The following is a 23,438-nucleotide window of genomic DNA, read 5'->3' on the forward strand; positions in this document are numbered from 1 at the left end:
TACCCGACACTATACTTACAAAGAAGACCGTGTTACTATGAACCTCATTCAAGTGAGTTAGTCGGCCCTCCTTCATGATACTATTTTCACATTGCTCCTACCAACTCCTGGCTTTTATCTCTGAGGTGGGCAGCTAAGTTTTGTTTTACTCACCAGGAAGATCACATCCTGCTTTCCACTCCCAGCTCTTTGCTTTGGGCCAATCTCTGAGAAGAAACTGTGGTTTCTCAGCTCTGAAGCACTTAGACACCTCTCTGCCAAGCCAAGTCTCTCCTTAAGAGACAATGCAGTCACTGTCTGATGGGAGCAGCAGTCTGTAAGTCAAAGCTGCTGTGCCAAATGTGATACAAGCTTGCTTCATACATGTGATATGGATAGCATATCTCATCTGCATCACACCTTCCTGTTCCTGCCTTGGGACTTCAGCCCATCCTCTGAATCCTGCTCCATAGCACTTCTTACTGTTCCAGTCCTGAGACAACCATCCCACTGCAACGTATCTTTCCACTACACACTGTGGTTTTCACCATACACTGTAATACAAACCTACAACGTTTCTTGATATCCCAGGTCTGCAGTCCCCTACAGCAATGCCAATACACACCAATCCCACCATTACTATATCTAGTTCTATGTGGTCCTAGGTCTTCATACACAACTTCTCCATCTCATTAAACCATGCAGATATCCAAGTCAAACCTAAGTCACCCAAAATGTAGGGTGAGACTAATGATCACCCAATAAGTAATCTGACAAGGTTATTTACATTCAATCAGAAGATCTGGGACTTTTCTTAGAAATATTTAGGCTTACTGAGTTCAAGGGTAAGGAAGAAGCATGGGAAGTTTGAACAAAAACTCAGGTTATTCACTTTCTGCTTTATTTAGTAAAATGTAATGGAAAAGTTCAGGTGACCTCAAGCAATAGATCAGCTCTCAGACCAGGAGAAGCTTGTAAGAGCCAGTATGGCAACAGTTAGAGAAAAGGGAGTCAACCATAAAGACATTCCAGCATCAAGGAAACAAACCAGCCTGTCTCTGTAAACTGCAAGCCATGTTCTTAACACTGTGTTTTAATACCACCCGTGTTATGTGTGGTAGCAAACAGGGAAAGCTGAGAAGGATAGAGACAGTACCACGCTGTGGCTCTTGGAATAGTGGAATGAGGGGGCTGGAGCTGACAAGTGAGGAGGAGAGAGAGGGACATCAAGAGAACAGAGAGCATGTATGCTATATGGAACAGAGAGGGATTGATCATGGTTGACTTGGCTTCATTTTCCCATTGTCCCATGGGCTCCAGAGCTTCTGGTGCACACTAGACCCTTTCTACACCAAGTACAGGTGGTTGTGGATGCAGGCACAATGCTATATCCAGTAGCTGAGAGGAAAGTCAGAGCTCCACTTTAACAGCATCCTCCTCTAGTCCATGATCTTCTTTCTAAAACACATTAAAACCAAGAAAGCCACATTGATGCCACTGTGTATTAGCATGGGGATTAAGAGGAAAAGAGATTTAATGTCCTGCTTAAGCAGCCTGGGCTACTGAACTGTCCCCATCACATTTCAGTTCCCTCTAACTTTCACTGGCTCTGAGTAACTTTCACATATTGTAAGGCTCCTGCACTGCAGTCTGGCTCAGCTCTGTAAGGCTCAGTCAAGCTCCTGCTCTGCAGCCCCTGTGAAGTGCACTGACCCAGTTAACACTAATCAAGGCCGGCTAATCCTCAACCCCTTCCCTCGAACTGGTTCTGGAGCTGCATTTCAGGAACTCCTCTAGCACCTGAGCCTTGTGCGCAACACACTCGTCTCCAGTCTCTGAGCAGCTGCTGATCTAGCAACATCTCAGCTTTTCTGGCTCCTGACCTTGCCTTTGACTTGCTCCTGGATTTTGGCTTCTGAATTCTACCTGCAGACCTATTTCTTGATCCTAGCTTGGACTTTCTGATTCTGAACTCCTGACCTTGGCTTGGCATTTTGGCTCCTGATTTGTGGTTACTGACTCTTACCCCTGCAGCCTCCAGCTCTACAACTGGCTGTATTCACTAGGCCAGCCAGTCTGGTGGACTGCGATGCACATCATGGGGCCATCTAGCACACAAGTTCACATACAAGACAGTAACTTGAGTATTATAAACATAATAGATGCCCAGGACTTGATAAATATAGAGATTAGGTTCCTTGTTCCTCCCTAGAAGTTATCTCAGGTGAGTGGTTTGGAGTCTCTGGCTGTAGTCACACTGTCATACCAGGTTGTCAGCAATCAGTGTACTGAGTCTGAGTATAGGGAAGCCAGAAACCAGGAGATCTGTCTGAGGAGCTGAGTCAGAGATCCAGAGATTCAGGCAGAGCACAGGGTCAGGATGCTAGCCAGGTCAGGTATCTAGAAAACCAGAATCAGGTCAGGTATCCAAAGAGTCAGACAAAACTCTGGGGTCCAGGGACAAGTCAAGCTGGGTACCCAGAGAGTTTGTCAGGAAGCCAGTAGTGCAGTAGCCTGGATACAAAATTAAACTTTGCTGCCCCGGCGTTTCCTCTTTCAGGTCAGGGGTTTATATTGGGAGGGGTAATGGGTCAGCTGACCTAGGCTGCCCAGTCCTGTGGCAGGGAGTGGGTGTGTGGCCCAGACAGAGAGTTCTGGCCATTTGTGTCCAACCAATGTTCTGCTGGGGAGATGGCAGACTGGAGCTCTAGGTTCAAGGCCACAGCCTGACACAATAATTTACTTACAACAGTGGCATACTGTGATGTATTAAAATTAGTACATTAGATAATCCATGCCTAAAAGGGAGCAACTTTGCAATGCTGTGATGGTACTTAATGCATACTAAGCTGCTTAAATGTGCATTTTCTCATGTGTTAACTGCATTTAATAAGTGTCAATCATCCTTGAAGTCCATCTCTCCACATGCCAGTAGACAGGGGATCTCCAAACCCAGCCATTTTTGCTACACCTGAAAATCTATTTTCTTTATTATAATATTTAGAAATGGGAGGGAGTTACAGACATCTGATATTTTCCTGCTCAGAAGCTATGTGAACAATACAACTCAACCACAGGGGACAGCCCTTTCTTACCTTAGTCTTTCTCTGCAAAAAGCCATTGCAGAAGTCCTGCACATGCTCCACGGAGACCTCACCCAGTGGTAGCACATCCTGCTCTTCATCTGGGGTGTGGAATATAGCGAGAGCTGGCAGCTGGGACTTCTTCAGTTTGAAGAATGATATCACACGGTCGTTGCCCTTCACATTGCTGTCCACCAAAACAAACAGGATCTGCAGAGTGAAGAGAAAGAGGGAGAGCAAAACAGAGAGAAAAAAACTCATTGCACAAACACGGCATCATGCAAAGATTTACAATGATACACCTGTAGTGCATTATATAGATGCTAGACCTGAAAAGAACTACGGTACAGTATTAGATCAACAACATCCTCAACCAATGTGGGCCATCCTTCTGCAATGCATTTCCACTATTTTGTTCCATCTAGACTTGTATTACCATATAATGAAATCTGGCAGGGAGGTGTTATCTAGTCTGATCCCACTACAGGACAAGGAGGCAAGTTTTCTGCTGCTTCTATGGCAACTGGAGAAGAAGCTGCATTCTCTTACAGGGCCTTGGTGTACAGGTCAAAGGCAGGATAGTACTAGTAGCATTCAGCCCCTAGAAGTACAATAAAAGAAGGCACCTTTATGAACAAGGATTGTGAAAGGAAAGAGAGATGTAAGTGCAAGAGTATAACAAAGCGACAGAGACAGAGGTGCCCAAGAAGACAGTAGATATTAGGGGCTTACCAGTGTTTAGGTCAGCAGCTATAACTAGACATGAGGTGGCATTTGCGTGAGTAGGAAGAAGTAGTGGGACACACAAGGCATATAACCCCCTCGCAGCAAACAGTTGTACAAAACTATTAACTGACACCATCATTGTTGACGCTATGCTTTCTTAAGGTCTGGGATTCTATCCAGATCCTGAGCATGATTCATCAGACGTGCAGAGGAAAGGACAGTCCTCTCTCTGGAGAAATATTGAAAGGCACAGAGGCAGTAAAAAGGTTCTGGAACCAGGGGAGTGTAACAGCAGTCTTACAGACCACTCCACACACTCACCAGAGGCCTGTTCTCTTCCAGAAATGAATTGTGCCTGAAAGATCATCAGTTAAAGGAAAGAAAAATTATTGGGGCCTTCTCCAGAGTAGGCTTGGGCTATAGGATGATAAGTATCTCCACAGTCCCCTTTCAGTCCTATCCAGAGAATCCCTTTGTAAAGAGCCTGGGCTCAGCTGGGAATGAGTCAGTCCCAGGTCCCACCTGGGTAGCCAGGGACAAAATCTGAGTCATCAACCTCCTGGGCTACAGGAAGAGGTCCCCACCTATACAGGGTTTTATAAGAGCACAGCAAACAGAAGCAAGCTGCCTGGGCTTCTTGCTCCTTGTGCACTCCTGGTTTTCCGGCTTGCTTCCTCATTCTGCTTCTCCTAATCCTGATTCCAGCTTTGCAGTCCTATTCCTGGTTCCTTGGTTTTTCAACTCCTGACATTGGCTTCTTAGCTCTGTACTCTAATCCCAGTTTCTGGACCCTGCCACTGCCATCCAAGTGATCCACTCTGACTGCCCACACCTTGGTCCCTACACTGTTGTTATGTGTGGGACAGGGTCATGGTTTGAGGATGTCATGAACTTACCATACGAGAGGACTCTTGGTTATTTGGCAGTGGTCTATATGCAGCCAAAAACCAGCCTTCACTTCAATCACACATGCCCCTCCTTTTAACAATACAACATTAAATTACAAAAGTCATTGAGATGCTCTTTATGCCACTTTGATGCTCAAAGTTCATCCCTTGGATCCAGATCTCTCAGCTACTTCTCACTTTTCTGTTGACTCCAGATTAGTCTCTTTATTCATGCCATGGCAAGCTGTTTTAAGAGGCTACTTTGCTAATTCAAACCCAAAAGCACAGTATATTGAACCTGGATGCACTTCAGGCCTGGGTACACATTTTGGCCAGGGATCCAGTCTAGAGAATAGGAGGTCTGCATATAGACCACTGCCAAATAAATAAGGGTCCTCACAAATGGTAAGCACATGACATCCCCAAATCATGACCCTGTCCCACACATAACAACAGTGTAGGGACCAAAGTGTGGGCAGTCAGAGTGGATCACTTGGATGGCAGTGGCAGGGTCCAGAAACTGGGATTAGAGTACAGAGCTAAGAAGCCAATGTCAGGAGTTGAAAAACCAAGGAACCAGGAATAGGACTGCAAAGCTGGAATCAGGATTAGGAGAAGCAGAATGAGGAAGCAAGCCGGAAAACCAGGGGTGCACAAGGGGCACTAATCAGGCAAGAAGCAAAGTACAGCAACATACTATTGTTAAAAACAGGGGCATGAGCGATTGAGGTGGAGGCTGGTTTTTAGCTGCCCAGCTGTGGAAAAGAGCAGCCACAGGGTAGTTCATTAGTAGAGGATGGCAGCACACTTTGACTGGGTATGTGAATTTCATTGCCTACCCTATAGCAGCTTTATAGCTGGTCAAAGTGACTGAAGAAGGTCAGTAATATTTTAGGTTATTTTTTCATCAAAATTCCAGTTTTTGATTATAAATTGCCCAAAAGAATAGTAATAAATGAATATTTAAGCACCAAAAATTGAGGGTTTAAGGTTGAAGCACTCAAGCAGTGAAGCTGGTATTTTTTTTCTTAAGTGTTTATTTTCTTCATATGCACAAGACTTAAAGATAAATTAATAAACCAGCTGTAAGTGAGACATCAGCTAGAAAGCCTGAGGTCAGCAAGTCCCCAACTTCTGCCCTGGATGAATTTGATGATAAGAAAGTTACCACTTTTGAATCAAACTGAGGAAGCCGAGGTACAGCAGAAGTTCCTGTCCCTCATACGCATGACATGCCAAGAAGTATAAGATACTATATATTGGCTGTTTCACTCGACCAGTCAAAAGGAAATCTCCCATAGAATTTTAGAGGGCTATGTTGTCAGAGTGTCTAGACAACATGACTCCAGTGTGTTTTAGAATATCAAGTTCCCAATGAGTACCAGGATGTGGCATGAAATGTATTCCACAAGTAATCAGACGTAAGGGCTAATATGCATCATAGCCTGGATACTCCCCAGTCTTCTCATCAAGGACTGTGCAAATTACTGAGTGTTATTGTTTGGGAGCCTATGGAGTCGAGTATTTTGGAGGGAACTGATGGCAGTGCTCAGACTTTGAGACCTGATAACCCGAACAAACTTGTAGCTAATGTACAGCTGTTCTCTAGTCAGAATTTCAGAGCTGGCTGGGATGTTTTTTAACAAAATATATTGTTTTAAATCAGAAACTCTCTATTAGTCTAATCAACACTTTTCAAGAAAAATAGAATAAATTAAAATTTTGTTGGGAAGTTCCCCCAGGTCAACAATGGGAGAGTACAGAGTAACCTGGTAGCCTACCACCTAGGCTGTGGGAGACCTGGGTTCAAGTTGTTATCTCTAAGCAATGTCTCAGGTCTATGAACCTGCTTTCCTACATCCAGGTAAGTAACCTAACCACCAGGATTTAGGAGCAGCCTCTCTTTCTGGTTCAGTGAATGGCTATACAAAATGGAATGGCCCCACCAGGACAGGCTGAGAAGTCAGTGGAGCTATGACAGTTTATATCAGCTAAGAATTTGGCCTTGTATATTCAATTATAAATCTAAAATTGAGCGTTGTTAAACTATAATGTATAGGTAACATACTGCTATGTCTCCATTCCCCAAATCTCTCTCAACCTTCCAACATGCCAGTGTCTGAAACATGCCTTCAACATAAATGACAACTAGTCAAAAGATCTAAAACCCATGTCTTTCAATGCAGTACCACGACTGCATTGCACTTCTAAATTATAAAAAAGGTTTGCTGACTGTGTGATTCAAATAACACCATTTTGCAATTTGATGAATTGTTTCTGTAGAAGAGGGTTTGTCAAAACTCAACATTTTCCCTTCAACAGGTAATTCCAACATTTCAAGAAAGTTTTTAATCCACCTTGGAACAAAAATGAGTAAAATTTTGAAACTTCCTTTGCAAAATATATATTGTTTTAAATTCCTTCAGAAAATTTAATTTTTTTCCCCATTTTTTTAAATCTAAAACAGAGTGGCCAATTGCTACAATTTCTAGGGATTCCTGGAGTTGCTCCAATTCTGAAGGATTCTCTAAACTGCTCAGAAAACCTCAGGAGCTCTCAGACACAGGAACAGCCTGAATGCTTCCATATCATGGTACAGGGAACCTGGAAGCCCAAGGAACCCACAGTGAGCTGGAATTTCCTAGCTCTCCTCCATGGAGGGTGCAGCCTAGCAACTCAGACAACTCAGGCTCTGAACTGGGACTTCCCGTCCAGGGCTGCCGTGGTCCCTGATCCACAGAGCTGGGAGCCTAGAAGTCCTAGATCCTCACCAGGAACTGGCATTCTAAGGAGTTTCAGGTGCCTTCCTACAGTGCCAGGAACCTGCACCGTGAAAGCCTTTTCTGTAGTCCAGGTTCTCAGGGTATTTGGGCTCCCAGGGTATCTGGGCCTCCATCCTTATGGGATTGGTGAAGTGAGTTTTTACAGCCCTGACATACTGCAAGCCTTTTCAGGCTCAGCATTTGAATGGGGGAAGGAAAATACAGCCATGAGTAATCTTTTGAAATGAGGCAGTTATTCAGATGAATATCCTTATTTCAGAACTCACTCTGCTGTTTTGACATGCAGCAATGTGGTCTACTTGCTGATCCTTTAAATGTAACCAGTGCTTTCAAGTTCATCCATCAGTAATTTACACAACTAGCCACAGTCCTTTTCAGAATTATGAGTATCAAGGCAAAAAGCCAAACCAGATCTCTGATCAGGATTCCTGACTGATCATATTTAAAGGCTGGATCTGAAACAAATCCTGCATTCATCCACATGTGATGCTGAAGGAGAAACCTCTTCAGCATCTTGACAGTAGGCAGCAAGGTGCAGCATTGCTACATCTCCTGAAAAATACTTAACAGAAGTCCTAAATAGTTGTATATATTCTTTCTCAAGGATTCCTTCATGTTATATCTAACTCTGATATCAATGTTGGAATAGCTTGCTAGAATCATCCAAAACAGAAAGACCATTATGGTCGAGAAACTTGTTGCAGTTTTTCAGCATGTAAGTGAAGAATCTTATAAATATCAGCATGCAGTGTCACCAGCTGGATATCTTTAGTCAGAGGCCTGGTATTAGACAAAGTGCATCCAATTTAACTGAAGGACATGGCAATTAGTTGGATATTAGTTACTATTACTGAAATAGTAAAAATCAACTCCACTTTTGTACTTCTTTTTATGGAAAGAAAATCGGAAAAGCAGGTTGGCATCAGTGCCAGTCCCGTTAGCAAAGGTGGGAAATTCTTTCAGCTTGTAACAACTGATCATTAAAAATAACATAAGACTAGTCATTAGTTCCTTAAGAGGCAGTGACAGTTTGGCTACAGATCTCTGGCAAGGTACAAAAGTTCCCCATATTCACAATATTTGGATTTGCTTCTTTTAGCCATAAGTAAGATAGAGTTTCATTGCCCCATCATGGAGCTAAGTGTCTGATGCTGAAAAAGCTACAGGGTCTCTGAATGGGCATGTTATGCGTTTCCACTAACTAGTGAGGCATGCTATATCATATTCCTGACACACAAGGCCGTGAAATGAAGCACTTGGCAGCCTTATTTTAACACAAGGCTTCTCCAGAGAAAACAAGCAGTTTCTCATGCCTAGTGTAAGTACTTTGATTAATGTACATATGAAAAGGAACATTGCAGTCAGCACTTGCACTGAATCACCCCAATAGTGCTGTGATGTACAATAAGGCATTGATTTATTTCTACCACTCACCTCACTGTGGAGGCAAATAGATAAGAGAGACAAAGATTACTTTAGATTGGCCTTCAAGGTGTCCTTGAATCTCTTTTTCTGACCATCTCTAGTGGACCAGTGGCCAATGGTGAGCTGGGAACGTAGGACCTGTTTTGGAAGCCAGCACTCAGGCATCTTAATGACATGTCTTGTCCAGTAGAGCTAGTGCTATATTAACATGGCTTCAATGTTGGTGGTGTTTAGTTGAGCTGCATTTGTTCTTCCATCCTTTCAATTGATATGAATGATTTCCTGAAGACATCACTGATGGTTACATTCCAAAACTCTCATGTGCTTCCAATATGTCATCCAAGTCTCTTCATTTGCATTAGAATGTATAGAATATTTTATATTATATATTCTATACATTCTAATGCAAATGAAGATTCACACACACACACATACGTATACAGAGAGAGAGAATTGAGAGAATAAAATTGCTTCCAGATACTGCCTCAGCTTCTATTAGTTAGGAGACGCATCAAACTCTCTCCATGGGATGACTCAAACCAGAAGATGCCAGCCAGCCTGTATTTGTCATTTGGTTAGTACAGTCCTCCAGTTATGTATAGCACTGGAGTTGTTTGTGATTTTACATAATACAATAAGTCCAATCTCAAATACTTCAGCCTTCTTTTTACTTAGACAAATTATCATTGACTTTGATTTGATAGGAATCTTGATTGAGTATTAAATAACTAAAAACTCAGTAAGAACATCAAGATTTGGTTTGCTTATAATTAATAAACTGTTTGGACTTCAGTAGATTGCAGTGTCTTGCGAAATTTTATTTGGAAGGTTAATCCTCACTAGTTTGGATGTAAGCAGCTCACGTGAGTGGAAAACTGGATGAGGTGCCATAAACAAATGATGATAAACAAAAAGGCACTGAGTTAGAGGAGCGTTCCAGTGGAGTCCAGGAAGGGGGTATGTTTGGAGATATGTATATAAAAAGACAGGGAAAAGAAAACAGTCTCTTTAAAAGGTACTGGTGAGATCATCTACCACACCCAGCATTCAGTGATTTACTAGAGCTGTTTTGGAAATTTCCAAAGAAACAGAGTCACATTGATAAATGTCTGTTGAAGCAGAAATGTTTTGCATAAACTTTTTTTCTTTCTGGGTTGTTTTTTGTTTTTTGTTTTTTTTGGGGGGGGGGGGCAATTGATAAATTACTACTTGATTTCCTGCCAGCTGGTGGTAACTTGGTGGAGAGTCCAGGCTTCCAAATCCAATGTAGGCCAACCATGCAGAGGAAATCTCTCTATAGCATCCCCATCTGTACTATTCCCTCCCTTGAAAACTCTCCCTGAGCCCTAAATTGAACACTCGCAATGGACCCACCTGCAAATCCCTCAGCACAGCCAATTACAAAAAAATCCTTTTTCTTGGGACTGATGAGAAGGATAAGGGTTAACTTTCTGTATTGTAGTAATAATGCTGTCCATTGGTATATAATGTTTTTCAGCCTCTAAGATGCTGTATATAGAGAAGTCATTACTCACACCAGTGGAATGTAACCATCGCTAGGATGAACCATGGCAGCTATTTGTGGTCTCTAAAACAGTACAAGGCAACAATGTAGGGCAAGAAGCAAAGAAGAACTCAGCATCCGTTTGAATCTACAGGGTGATTTTAAAGAGAAAGAATGTGTCAAGCATCTTCCCTGCAAGGTGATGAACAAGAGGAGGAAGAAAACATTTGTTCCCTCTCGTGAACTGTCTCCTACCTCCACTTAACTACCCTGATACCTCTCCTCTTCTCCTATCTGGTCTTTCTTCTCCCCAGGTATGTGATTGCCTTCCCTGGAAGAAATTACTGCTCCTCCCTCCCAGAGGAATCCACCCTTATAGTATCTTTTCCCCTTCTTTTGTACTCACCTTCCCTCGGAACAATTCTGCAGCTTCCTGGTATTTGTGCATTCGCTCTGTATGCTCCTTGGAAGTCTTGTCTGTGAACAGGAGGAGGTGGATTTGGACTGTACTGTTGAACAGCCCTATAGCAGTCTGTCAAAGACAAACAAGCCACCAACACACAGACACAGGGAGATGTGACAATTAGATCTATTGCATTTGTGGCATTATCAGAAACACCAATCCCAACATCCCAGGTGAATTCTCTCAGCAGATCACATCTGTAACCATGTTTGTCATTTTAAGCCAGAATCTGGAGATATGCAGCCTAAGGGATCCTCAAGTCTGAGTAACTTCTGGGCAAGGGTTTGGAGGCCATGGGGCAGAGGTTTGGGTAGGATGTTCAGTGAGTTGGCGAGGAGACATTCTCGAGACAGCAAGTTGAAGTCCAGAGGGACAAGGAGCTGGACATGGAAGGCTAGAGTACCTAGCTCTCCAGATGGGGCAGTGAATTGTGGTGACTGTTACCTGGAACCAGAGGACACAGGGAACTGAGATCTAGGAATAATGGCAGCAACGACCTTGGCGGAGTTTGTTGTATTAACCAGGAAGATTTCTCCAAAAAATTATTTTCTTTCTTTAACATTAGCTGGATGTGGTGAAGTTGGGCCTTAAACCCCTACCCTCTTAAAAAGGAATAACAACTTGTGGGTTGGGCAGCTGGGATTGCAAAGAGTTAACCCTCCACTTGCAAGGGCTGGCTCTCACCATCCAACCTCAGGGATGGTAGAAACCAAGCACACACTGGCCCTCTGTGAAGAGACCAAAGGTTGGCACTGCCAATGGAGTCTCTGCGCAGTCTCTAGTTGGTGGGCAATTTGTCGTCTAATTTTTCACCCTCCCGTTTCCTGAAATGCAGCAGCTGCTCCCTCAAACTAAACAGAACTCTGGACAGCCTGCAGCTGACCTGCCGCCTCTCCTGTGCCACACAAAACCACAGGGAGGTAGGCTGTATAAATCCCTGCCAGAATGTTCTGTGAAGGAGAGAACAGTATAAGCAGAGTCCAGGATTAATAAAGGAGAGGTCAGTGAGTACATTTATGTAACAGCCTTCCACTTGGGAGCATCAAGCCTCATACAGTGTGGGAGGTCCCAAATATCTGGAGTTTCACCTTCTGAGCCTATTTTCTAGTGGACATTCATCCGCTGCATTGTCCCGCCACAAGGTGCAGCATAGATACGGAGGAAATCATGTCCAGAATAACTAGGAAACTACAAATCAAGAATGGAGGGTGTAGGAGGCACTTGGGGAAGTGGACAGATTCATAGATATGGGGTCAGAAGGGACCTTGCAGATCTTCTAGTCTGACCCCCTGCCCTAGGCAGGAGAGAAAATTGGGCTCAAATGACCCCAGCTAGGTAATCATCAAGCCTCTTCTTAAAGACCCCCAAGGTAGCAGCCAGCACCACTTCCCTTGGAAGTTGGTTCCAGATCCTGGCTGCCCTGACCATGAAGTAGTGCCTTCTAATGTCTAGTCTGAACCTACTCTCTAACAACTTATAGCCATTATTCCTTGTTATTCCAGGAGGCGCTCAGGGGAACAAGGTCTCTCCCATTCCCTGCTGGTCCTCCCTAGTAAGTTTATAGATGGCCACCAGGTCCTCTCTCAGCCTTTTCTTGTGAAGGCTGAACAGATTAAGGTCCCATAGCCTCTCCGCGTAGGGTCTGCCCTGCTGTCCCTGGATCATACGAGTGGCCCTCCTCTGGACCTTCTCGATATTGTCCACATCCCTCCTGAAGTGCGGCGCCCAGAACTGGACGCAGTACTCCAGCTGCGGCCTGACCAGTGCCGCATAGAGGGGGAGTATCACCTCCTTGGCCCTGGTTGTGATGCATCTGTGGATGCATGACAAGGTGCAGTTAACCCTACTGACTGTGTCCTCGCATTGGCGGCCCATGTTCATTTTGGAATCGATAATGACTCCAAGGTCTCTTTCTGCCACCGTGCTTTCAGGAAGAGAGTTCCCCAGTCTATAGGTATACTGCTGGTTCTTACTGCCCAAGTGCAGCACCCTGCACTTGTCAGTATTGAATCCCATCCTATTCTCATTTGCCCACCCCTGTAACCTGTCCAGGTCCAGCTGTATCCTGTTCCTCCCATCTAGCATGCCCATCTCACCCCAAATCTTGGTGTTGTCCGGGAATTTAAACAGGCTGCTTTTCACCCCCTCATCCAGGTCACTAATAAAGAAATTGAACAGTGTGAGCCCAAGGACCGAGCCCTGGGGGACACCAGTGCTCACATCCCTCCAGGTCAAATATGACCCGTCCACCACCACTCTCTGAGTGCGGCTCCTCAGCCAATTTGCTATCCATCTGACTGTGTGAGCGTTAATGCCACAGTTGCCTAGCTTTTTAATGAGAAGGGCAGAAGGTGACAGGGCAGAAGGTGAGGTGAGTGATCATGGGGGTCCATTAAGATCATCGCCTGAGAGGGCCAAGACCTAGGTTAGCTGGAGCTTCTGCTGCAGGTCAGCATTAGGGTATTCTGGGAAAGCTATGAAAGCCCAAGAAATGGGTAGGAAAGAGGACTCATGGGGCCTAATCTGACCCATGCGAACTAATTTTTGTTCAGGCCTATAATGTGTTAAAATGAAACCAGTTTATGAGCCTAAAATAGATTTTTGAATAAGAAAGATTGAGATAAAGTAAAATACAGCACTTCCAAAATAAAATGTACTCTGTTTTGGCAGACTGCACCAGTGAGAACCCTGAGAAACCAGGCCGAAAGTAATGTGATTTTTTGTCAGTTGCCCAGCACTGAATGGCACTAAATTGGGTACCAGGGGTACTGCAGTGGAAAACTGGTACATTGGTACAGTGGTGGTATTTTCAGAGGAATGAAATAACACATTCTCACTTCAAGTGGATTTGGCTAAGGAGTCTGGGGAGTGAGAAGCTGGAAGAGGACTCTGGGACTGAATAGGAAAAACATACTGTTGCAGATTAAGATTGTAATGTATCAGCAGATCTGTGTGATGGCTGACAGCTCAAATAAAGCATAATTAGCTAGCAGATACAATTCATTGCCAAAAGATACAAGTAAGGCTAAACCTTTAAAAGGGTTAAAAAAAAACTTGGTCCTTTATAAGGATAATGGAAACATCTACTGCTACATTATATTGTATTTGGGTAGTTTGAAAGAGATACAAACAGAGATTGTCAGGAAATGATTTTCCCATCCTGGGAAAACTTGTGATTTTGATTTTTTTTTCCCCATCTGTTATCAGGACAAAAAACCAAAACCTCAAAAAAATTTGCAGAACTGAACTCCCAGAACATTCCATTGTAAAACAGTAAAATATGGGGTTTCCAAAATAAAATTCACTCCTCTTGGCAGGCTGCATCACAGTAGCAACCCCGAGAAACCTGGCTGAAAAGGATGTGATTTCTGTCACTTGCCCACCACGGAATGGCATCCAGTAGGAGTCTGCTCAATTTTGCCATTTGCCATTGCCATTGCCATTGCCACTCACTGGTGAGAAGCTGTGAATCTGACAAGAATTGTCAATCCTACTCTACAGCTTCTAGGCTTTTAGGTCCTTGGCCCCTCTGCAGCCAAACTGTTGGACTGGTGGGATTCAAACACCCAGGAGAGCACAGGAGCCTGGGAAGCCCTGGGCCTTTGGTAGCCCATCTGGTGCGGTGGAGGGGCACTAGGGGTCTAGAAGCATCAGCTCAGTGGGCTGCCAAGCAGCAAGGTGAATGAATTCATCTAATGTTAATCACCACTGAACAAAATTGGCAAATTGCAATGATACCAGGGTTTCCTGTGGAATGGTTCCAAACTTTTATAGTTGCAAGCCTTCATGCTTCAAGGCTTAACCACACAGATTAGAAAGAAACATCTCCTATGGGCAAGTTATTCCATAACTGCTTTCTTCAAGGGTTTTTGCATCTTCCCTGATGCAACTGGCACCAATCACATCTGGAGACAGAAAACTGGTTTGGATGCCCATATGTCTGAAACCAATATGATAAACCCTTTGTTCCTGGAGACAGAAGGAGGCACTATTGACTGTGGATAACAGTTAATGCTAGAGCTGTGTACATAGAGACAAGTTTGCATTTCCTTTCTGACCTCTGCTCTGTGCCTAGTAAGGGTATGTCTGTACAACACAATGCAGAGCTATCTAAAAGTACCTGAGCTAACTCTGAATGAGCTAGTTTGGGTACCAGGAGCAGTGCAATCATATTAACCAGACACTCTGCTGAGGCTAATTAGCCATGCTGAGCAGCAGTGTTAACCCTGCTGCAATTTAGCACTAATGCAGCTATGCCACTTCCTAAACTGGTTCTTTCAGAATTAGCTTGGGTATCTCTGCATGGCCCTGGATTGTGCCACATGGACATACTCTGCCAGAGTCTATAGATGACATTATAGACAGACACAAGTGGAAAACTAAAAAATATCCAGTGTGCGGCTGTGGTCACCTGGAACAGACCACGGAACAGATAGCAACTCAATGCCCGATCCACAGATATGAAGGAGGTATCACAGCAATACACTCTGCTGCTCCTTATGCAATTATCTGATTCAACCATCTAAATGTAAAATTATAGTTGCTGTTCTATATCAGCCATATGAAAGGAGAAAAAGATCACACTATAACCCCCAAATCTGAATAACTGCAAGGCAGATAGAAAAGGAGAGGGAGAGAGGATGCTGGGTGAGGGTGATGCAGATCATTAATTACCACAGGGTTGTATTCTGTCACCATACGAAGTTCATTGATCTGAATGAAGCGGCCCATCCTGGTAGCGTCCATTTCTTTGCCATCTGTGATTTCCAAGTCTTGCCGATTCTCATCGACCTGTGGTGATGCCAGACACCTGCAGTCATTATTGGCCTCAATACAATAGTCTCCTCCCTACCTCTACCCAGAGACACAGGTGGGCACAAATTCTTTGGTGCAAGAACTGATGTGAGTGGTGTGAGCCTGAGGTGTGAGCCTGAGACTATTAGGCCTACAGTTCTCCCTTGGAGCTGGCCTGCCCATCTTGCTCTTTTTTTTCAGTCTCTTCCTTAAGCATCCCAGCCAAAACAGGACAAGCTTCATGAAGTAAAAGGAAACCATCAGGATTTTAACATCCCTGTATCTTCAGCACAGGCAGCTCTGGAGCCAGGGAAGATTAACTGATAACATTTAGAGGGGTTCAGGAAAGAGAATATTAAACAAATCTAATTCCCTACATCTCTCTCATCCTTTTAGAAAAATCCATCTGTTTATTTTATTCCATCTAAAACTAATAAATGCTGGAATGGGCCTGTGTAGATTTCCTGGAAACGTTGTGCAAGCAAGAAATCTCTCCAATAAAAAGAGGATTTTTTCCAGTACAGCAGGAAAAAAAATCAGCCTGGAAAACTCCAACTTTAGAAGAAAATCCCCTCCCTCAACCTCTACCTCCCTTTCCTAAACCTCCTTTTTCCCCAACCCACTTACTCTCACCACCATTACTTTTTGGAAGCTATTTTATTAAGGTTTACTTTAGTCCTTCTACTAGCAACCAGGTATTGAGAGAAGGAAAACACTGAATAGACAAACTCCAAAGTATGCCAGGTATATATATAGTTACATTACAGGAGTCAGTTGAATTGAGACATTGCAATGTTGATATTTAGTACAGTATGGTTCAGTTGATCCCTCTTGGACTTAATCCCTTGTTTATAAACATGTGCTTATCTTATGGAACCTAGGAGATGTCTTCATGCAGACCCCATATTGTTTTAAATGTGTCCATATGTATGTTATCTTTTCCAGAGCCATGCAGTCCCCTTCTTTTCCATTCTGTGGCCACTAGAACTGTCTTTGATCTGGTGTTTTGCTATACTCCTCCTGACAGTACTACTCGTAAAGTAATGAGGTCTGACTCTTCTCCCACTTACACTACTGTAATCAAGAGCAAGCCCCTGAGGCCAAACCAATGCAAATGATATCAGACAGATCTTTGGAGCTGGTCTAACCTCAGTCAAAGACAATGGAAAAACACCCATTTATTTCAGTGGGGTTTGTTTTTCAACCTATTGATTTCCATTTCTAGAAAAGCAGAACCCAAACATACTCTTGAATGATACAAAGATTACACCTTATGAGGGAGATAACGGGTCCTGTATACAGAGATGACCGGAGGGGGGTGAGGGGCCCAAGGGCAAATCATCCTGAGAGGCCCCTTTAACACTGCAAGGGGCCACAGCTGCTCCGCCTGGTACCCACCCAGCTCTGCAGGGGCCCCCAAAATGTGGGGCCCAGGGCAGTCACCCTGATTTTGTCCCCTCCACAAAGGACAGCCCTGCCTGTATATAATAGTTTACCTTAAAACAGGATGTTTCTATCACTTCATACAGTTACATTCACTTCATTATGTCTTTTTTTTTTGTATTTATCAGTTCAGTTATCTGGCATTAACCAACATAACTCCATTAACTTCTCTGGAGTAGCATCAAGTTCCACCAGCTGAGACCCTGATCTCTCTGACAGGCACAGAGTTTTGTAATTTTAGGTTGTTGCCAGTCTATACAAAACTAAAGGACCATTGTTTGATTGCCATCATTTTGATGTGCTAACATGTCTTCCCATTCCTTGGATGAATGCTGTATTCCACATTTGTGGTTTATGTTCCAATTCTTTTTTCTTTTCTTTTTTGATCTGACCCGCACCTCCTACACAAGCTTTCAGCAAAAAATGTCTCAATTGTTTAAACTTATTGGAGCCTGGGAATCACACAAGTGAACTGTCAACCACATTTTAAATCTGGATCAGGGATTTGATTTCTTTCTGGTTTTTTTATGAAATGATTTTTCAACCCCAAAAGCAGAAGTGCAAACAGGGACAATTGAGGATAATCTGAATTCTGTATGTCTTTTCCTTTGATAAAGCAGCCTTCCACTTTAGCTTTCCTCCATTTCTCCTGGTGAGGAAAACAAGAGATCCTTAAAAGTCTTGGAAAGAAAATCTTTGTAACCCAGCAAGCATAGACAAGGTGAGTTTTGTTTCAATTCTCAGCACCTAGTGACAGTAAATGCAGTCTCCATTTCTAGATTGCATGCAAAACTGGATCATTCTCTTCACTGAAGCAGGAACTGAAATCTCCCCCTAGCCTGTGAACTAGATTTCTACTAAAGCTCTATGCAGGAAACAATTAGGGGACAAAAAGGAAATAAAGAGGGCTTTACATTAACTTGCACCCTCTGGGTTCTGGGGCCTGCCAAGGAACAAACCCTGAAACCTCTCTATTGTGTGTTCCACAAGAGCTGTCTGTAGGCCACTGCAGCTCTCCAGAGCAGCAAGTGCTCTATGCTCCAGCCACACCTCTTCCCTCCTCCTTTTCCCCTCTTCCATGCCACTCCCATGCCCCTATATAGGGGTCAAGGGGAAAGCACCCTATTATACTCCTATATTATCATAGAATCAGAGAAAAGTAGAGTTGAAATGGACCTCAGGAGGTCATCTAGTCCAACCCCCTGCTCAAAGCAGGACCATCCCCAAATAGATCATCCCGGCAAAGCTTTGTCCAGCCGGGTCTTAAAAACCTTCAAGGACGGAGATTCTTCAACCTCTGCATAACCCGTTACAGTCCTTCACCACCCCCCCAGTGAGAAAAATTTTTCCTAATATCTAACCTAAACTTCCCTTACTCCAACTTGGGACCATTGCTCCTTGTTCTGTCGTCTGTCACCACTGAGAACAGTCCAGCTCCATCTTCTTTGGAACTCCCCTTCAGGTAACTGAAGGCTGCTATTAATTCCCCTCTCAGTCTTCTCTTCTCCAGACTAAATAAGTCCAATTCCCTTAGCCTTTCCTCATACATCATATTCCCACAGTCCCCTCACCATTTTTGTTGCCCTCCACTGGACTCTTTCCAATTTGTCCACATCCTCTCTGTAGTGGGGACTCCAAAACTGAATACAGTACTCCAGATGTGGCCTCACCATTGCCAATTGAAGGGGAATAATCACTTTTGCTGGCAATGCGCCCACTAATGCAGCCAGCCCAGAATGTTGTTAGTCTTCTTCACAACAAGGGCACACTGTTGGGTCATATTCAGCTTATTGTCCACTGTAACCCCCAGCTCCTTTTCTGCAGAGCTGCTGCTTAGCCAGTCAGTCCCCAGCCTGAGCATGGAGCATTCCTGAGCGGGAAGATCATCCAGCCATGAGGGTCCTGTATATAACAGCAGAAGCTAGTGACCATGGACAGCAAGAAGCCCTAGAATCAAGGCCTTGCTTTCTATAGACATCTCGGGCCATTCATGACTAGAGATCATCAGGTATTGTATGACTCATCTGTCTGTCTTAGATCTTTCTCCATGTCACTCTGAATGCATTCTATGAAAGGAGAAAAGGAGAAGACTTCTAGATCTTACTGATAGAAAATCTTATTTCAGTGCATTGAGCAGTGCTAATAGAAGGAATCTAGAGCCACAAGGCTGACGTACCCTGCGGAAGATGGAGATGGTGTTGATTGTGATGTTATAATGCGACAGGACCTCAGGGCTGGTGCTGAGTCCAAAGGGCACATCTCGCATTTTTCCTACAAGACTACTGAACTCTAAAACTTCTGGCTTCTCTGGTTCCTGAAAAAATAATAGAGAGCGTGGAATAGAGGAAAAAATGGAGAGACTGACAAGAGAAAGAAAAAGGATGGTAAAACAAGAAAGAGAAGACAGAAGAAAACAGAGCACATGGGAAAAGGAGGAGGAGAGAGGAGAAGAAAGAAACAAAAAAAAGTGAAGAAAAGAGGATAGGAAAAAGGGAGAAAATGAATCAAGAAAGTCACATTAAAAAGAGCTGGAGATATTAGTCCAAGCTTACTTCTCCCTTCTTGGCTTTCCCCAGCAGGCTGCAAAAGGGATTTAGGAGGGAGAACAGTGACATCTGCTGGCCATTTTTTTACTAGCACAGGTTTTCTCAAAAAATGGGCCACTTGAAAACAGAGGAGCCTGTTTGTCTAAACATCTCCGGAGTCTCACCACCCAGACGTGTTCTCAGTCCACCTCCACATCCTATACAGACATCCTGGCAACTTATTTCTAGCTGTGTGTGCAGAGCTGTGGGGATAAGTGGGGAGGGACATGTTGGGAGTTAAAAGGCTATGGGGAATAAGGAGAGGGTGTGGGGAGTCAGGGTATTTACTAGGGGCCAGAAAAAAGGAAGAAAGAGAGCCAGATAAACTGGCAGAGCTCAGAAAGAGGGAAATGGAAGGCCAAGGAGGCCGCTGTGTGTGAATGAGAGAGAGAGATGGATAGCGAGGGATTCTGTAGAGCTTGTGTATCTGAATCCACAGTCTGGCCGAGCGTGAGGAGTGGGAAGCAACCGGGGCCACATCCAGTAACACCATCCAGTCCCTCCACTCTAGCACTCACACAGAATCATTTTTCTTCACATTTGTCGTCTCCCTTCCTCCATTCTCACTCTTCCCTGCACAGCATGGGTGTGTATGGGTGTGCATGCATACAAACAAGTCCTCAAACCTGGGCTTTAATCACCTTTACCCCGCACCTTTTCTCCTCATTGCCTTCTTTCTCTTACTTCCAGGACAAGATGAGGCAAATCTGTCATTCTCCCCACCCCAAACGTCTAGAAGACTAGCACAGAGAAATGGGGCAGTGTAAATCCAAGAATCAATGCTTTCAGCCCTTGTGATTTTATCACGGGTTTCATTTGAACTCAGCGCCCTAGCTCTGGCATCCTCTCTGATGAAGAAAGAATCATCTCATTGTTTTCCTTCTTTGTCTAACCACTTCTTTTTCTTCTTTGTATAATCAGAGCACTTGCAACAGCCCTCTCTAGCACTTACACGTCTCTGTCGGTCATTTCCATTCCAGCCTCCTCTTGTCAATGACATATTTTTGCATTACTTTCATTTATCAGACTTAAAGTCTCAAGGTCTGGAGTTGATTTCAGATGGTTGCTTTGTTTGTTTGTTTTTCTGGATACAGAAAAGCTCTGAACAGAGTTGGTTCAGCTGCTTAGGAGAATGGAAAAAAGACATACTTCCCTTGTTCAAAGAAAAACAACTATTGGGGCCTGTTTTAGACCCGCTTTTGCATCAAAATGGCTTTGTCAAGAGACCAGAAATCCGGCTCGGATGATTCTCAGGGAGTTTGAGCTCTGGAGCATTGCAGTGGAAAAAAAAAACTGGGTTGCAGTCAGGGCAGATTCTGAGCCTTTGAACATCTCACTTCTCACGTACACACAGGGCTTTTCTTGCACTGTTTTCCCCTGTCACACTAAGTGAAGGGAGGGCATGTTCCATATGTGTGTGGCTGGTTTAGTGATAGACTCAACCATGAACAAAAGGTTTGAGGAAGAGAATTGCTTTACGGTACGCAGTGACTCACTCCAAATGTCAACCACTTCACTCAGGGTGAAATCCGTTTGCACACAAAGAACAAAGGCAAACCCTAGATAATACTTAAGCCCCGATAAGCCATGACATAGCACATAGGATTTGTACCAGCCCTTGGTACAAGAGTGGCTTTCATCCATGTGCACACTCTGTACTGTTGGAGTCAAATACAAATAGTGCCAAAAGAGAGAAATCCCAGGAAATCCAGTAAAGCTGTAGTCTGAGCTTGTGAACTGGGTAACATTCAGAGGCAGAACCTGTCAGAGAAGTTCACACACACCCTCAGACTTGTCTCTGCCCCTGGTGCATATGCATGATTCTTTGATCACCTCTTTCTGAAGCTGTGCAGCCTTTCCTCTGAGTTAGCGGGGGGGGGCGGGAAGGGGGGGACAGGGGTGCTCTGAGCAGGCTTACAGTCTGGGGTACAGGACTGAGAGAAGTGGAACATCCCAGGAGGGAGCTGCCACTCAGACAGCACAAAGCTTGAACTCCTTGACAAAGTCTAAAGTGGCAGCAGCAGATCAGAGGGATTAGATAGGTGGAAAGCACCTCAGGATCCTTAGACATCAATGACAACCGGCACATGGAGTCAGTGGAGCAAGCTCTGAGTTCACCGGGCAAGCCTCTGGCCTGCTCCTCTACCCTGGAGCATGCAGCAGGCCTCCGGGAAGGGCCTGCCTGGCCTGGCGGAGCTGCCCAAGCTGCCTGGGGGCCATGGATTGGCACTGTGCTCTACAGCTCAAACTCTATACGTTTCCCCTTTATTCATTGGAGCAATCAACCAGTCTTTTCCCTCACTACCCCTCTTCCCCTCCCCCAGCCCACACTGCAGTCTTTATCCCTCTACTGTCTAGGTTCCTGTCCCCCCATTCCCTTCAATATTTCTCTCCTTTCTCTTAAGCCTGTGATCCGATTAACTCTTTCCTCATATAGCCCCTCATCTTATCCCCCAATTTATATACAAAGGCATATACAAATAATGGAACTCTCTCATGTTCACAGCCCTTCGCTCTGATTACTCTACTTGCATGCAGCATCCCTTCTCTGCCCAAATCCATTATGCCTACACAAAGAAATTGTCTTCTTTTAGTCTTTGTCCAGCACAGTGGACCCCAGTTCCAGTGTAATCCTCATAATAAATAATAACCTATTCAGGAAACAGAGAGTGGTGTGAACAGACCTGGAAAAATCCAATGACTGCCACCTCAGCAGCACTGATGAAGGCTATTGCGGTTTCAATATCATTCAGAAGCACAGGTTTCTTTGCATTTCCAGTGGCACCTGGAGAGAGTGAGCGGTGAATGTCAGCATTGCATAGCGAAGGCATGGATAGCAGCTCAGCGGACAAACCCTTCACAGGCACAGAGAGACACACACCAGACCCACATGGTCTTTGCATGATGACTGCAGCAGATCTCTCTCCTGTGCTGGTACAGTGTCCTCCTCATGGCATCCTAAAAGACAGAACTGTGAGGAGACTCACCCACACTACGGTCCCATCCATGGCTCATGCAGGTCCCAAAGGATCTTTCAGCTGTAGAGCTCCTTGGGTTGCTCTCTCTCTCTCTCACACACACACACACACACAATCCTCTCCATGAGTTAACCTCAAGGTCACTTTCTTACCGTGGGGTGAGGGACCTTCCTCAGCACACTCTGAGGGGACCCCCCAGGTGAAGAAGCAGATCAAAAGGCACCACAACCCAAAGGAGGCCATTGTCTTGCCTTCTCCCTTCCTTGCTGTTTGCTCCATGTTGGTCCCTGCTTGGCTAGATGACACGTCAGCTATTTCTTGATCAGATATGGTGCTCCCAGTGCCAGTGGGAACTGAGCATCTGGCAGAGAGAGAAACCTTCAGCTTCTGAGATAAAAGTTAGCAGAAAGACAGGGCCCTTGTGCCTCTCAGCTCTGCTCAGGTCATGGAGTGGATACAGAACAACCTAATCCTGACACCACTGCCTGGGAATGACCTGGAGAGAGCCCCAACACTGGCTGGGACTACATAGACTCCTCCACTGTGAATGCTTTGAGCATGCGCTGCAATGCATCTCGTCCCAAGCCCTCTGAGAGGACTGGCACCAGGATGGTATCGCCATTCTCCCAGACTCTTATCCTTGCCTTTGCTCCTGCCCCATGACTGTGCACCCCAGACTAGAAAGAACTTCCCCTGCATCTACAAAGAAGGTTGCTTTTCCACTATATCCCAGAAAGCATGGGAGGAAAGTGTATATATCATCCTCCTACTCCATTGTGTCCAATCAG

At 44.5% G+C, this 23,438-nt stretch overlaps 1 protein-coding gene across 1 annotated transcript; it reads right to left on the reverse strand.

The window, feature by feature from the left end:
• Positions 1 to 666: 666 nt before the first annotated feature.
• Positions 667 to 22,798, reverse strand: ERP27 (endoplasmic reticulum protein 27). Its single transcript, XM_090041050.1, has 6 exons — positions 22,357 to 22,798; positions 19,264 to 19,401; positions 15,525 to 15,641; positions 10,794 to 10,919; positions 3,075 to 3,272; positions 667 to 1,437 (listed from the first exon to the last, which is right to left on the reverse strand). Exons 1-6 carry the CDS (start codon positions 22,573 to 22,575, stop codon positions 1,390 to 1,392), a joined length of 846 nt encoding a protein of 281 aa, XP_089897176.1. The 5' UTR covers positions 22,576 to 22,798; the 3' UTR covers positions 667 to 1,389.
• Between the last annotated feature and the right edge of the window lie 640 nt (positions 22,799 to 23,438).

The sequence above is a fragment of the Crocodylus siamensis genome, chromosome 4, assembly GCF_052110815.1.
Source record: "Crocodylus siamensis isolate JL-2025a chromosome 4, ASM5211081v1, whole genome shotgun sequence".
Classification (NCBI taxonomy): Eukaryota; Metazoa; Chordata; order Crocodylia; family Crocodylidae; genus Crocodylus; species Crocodylus siamensis.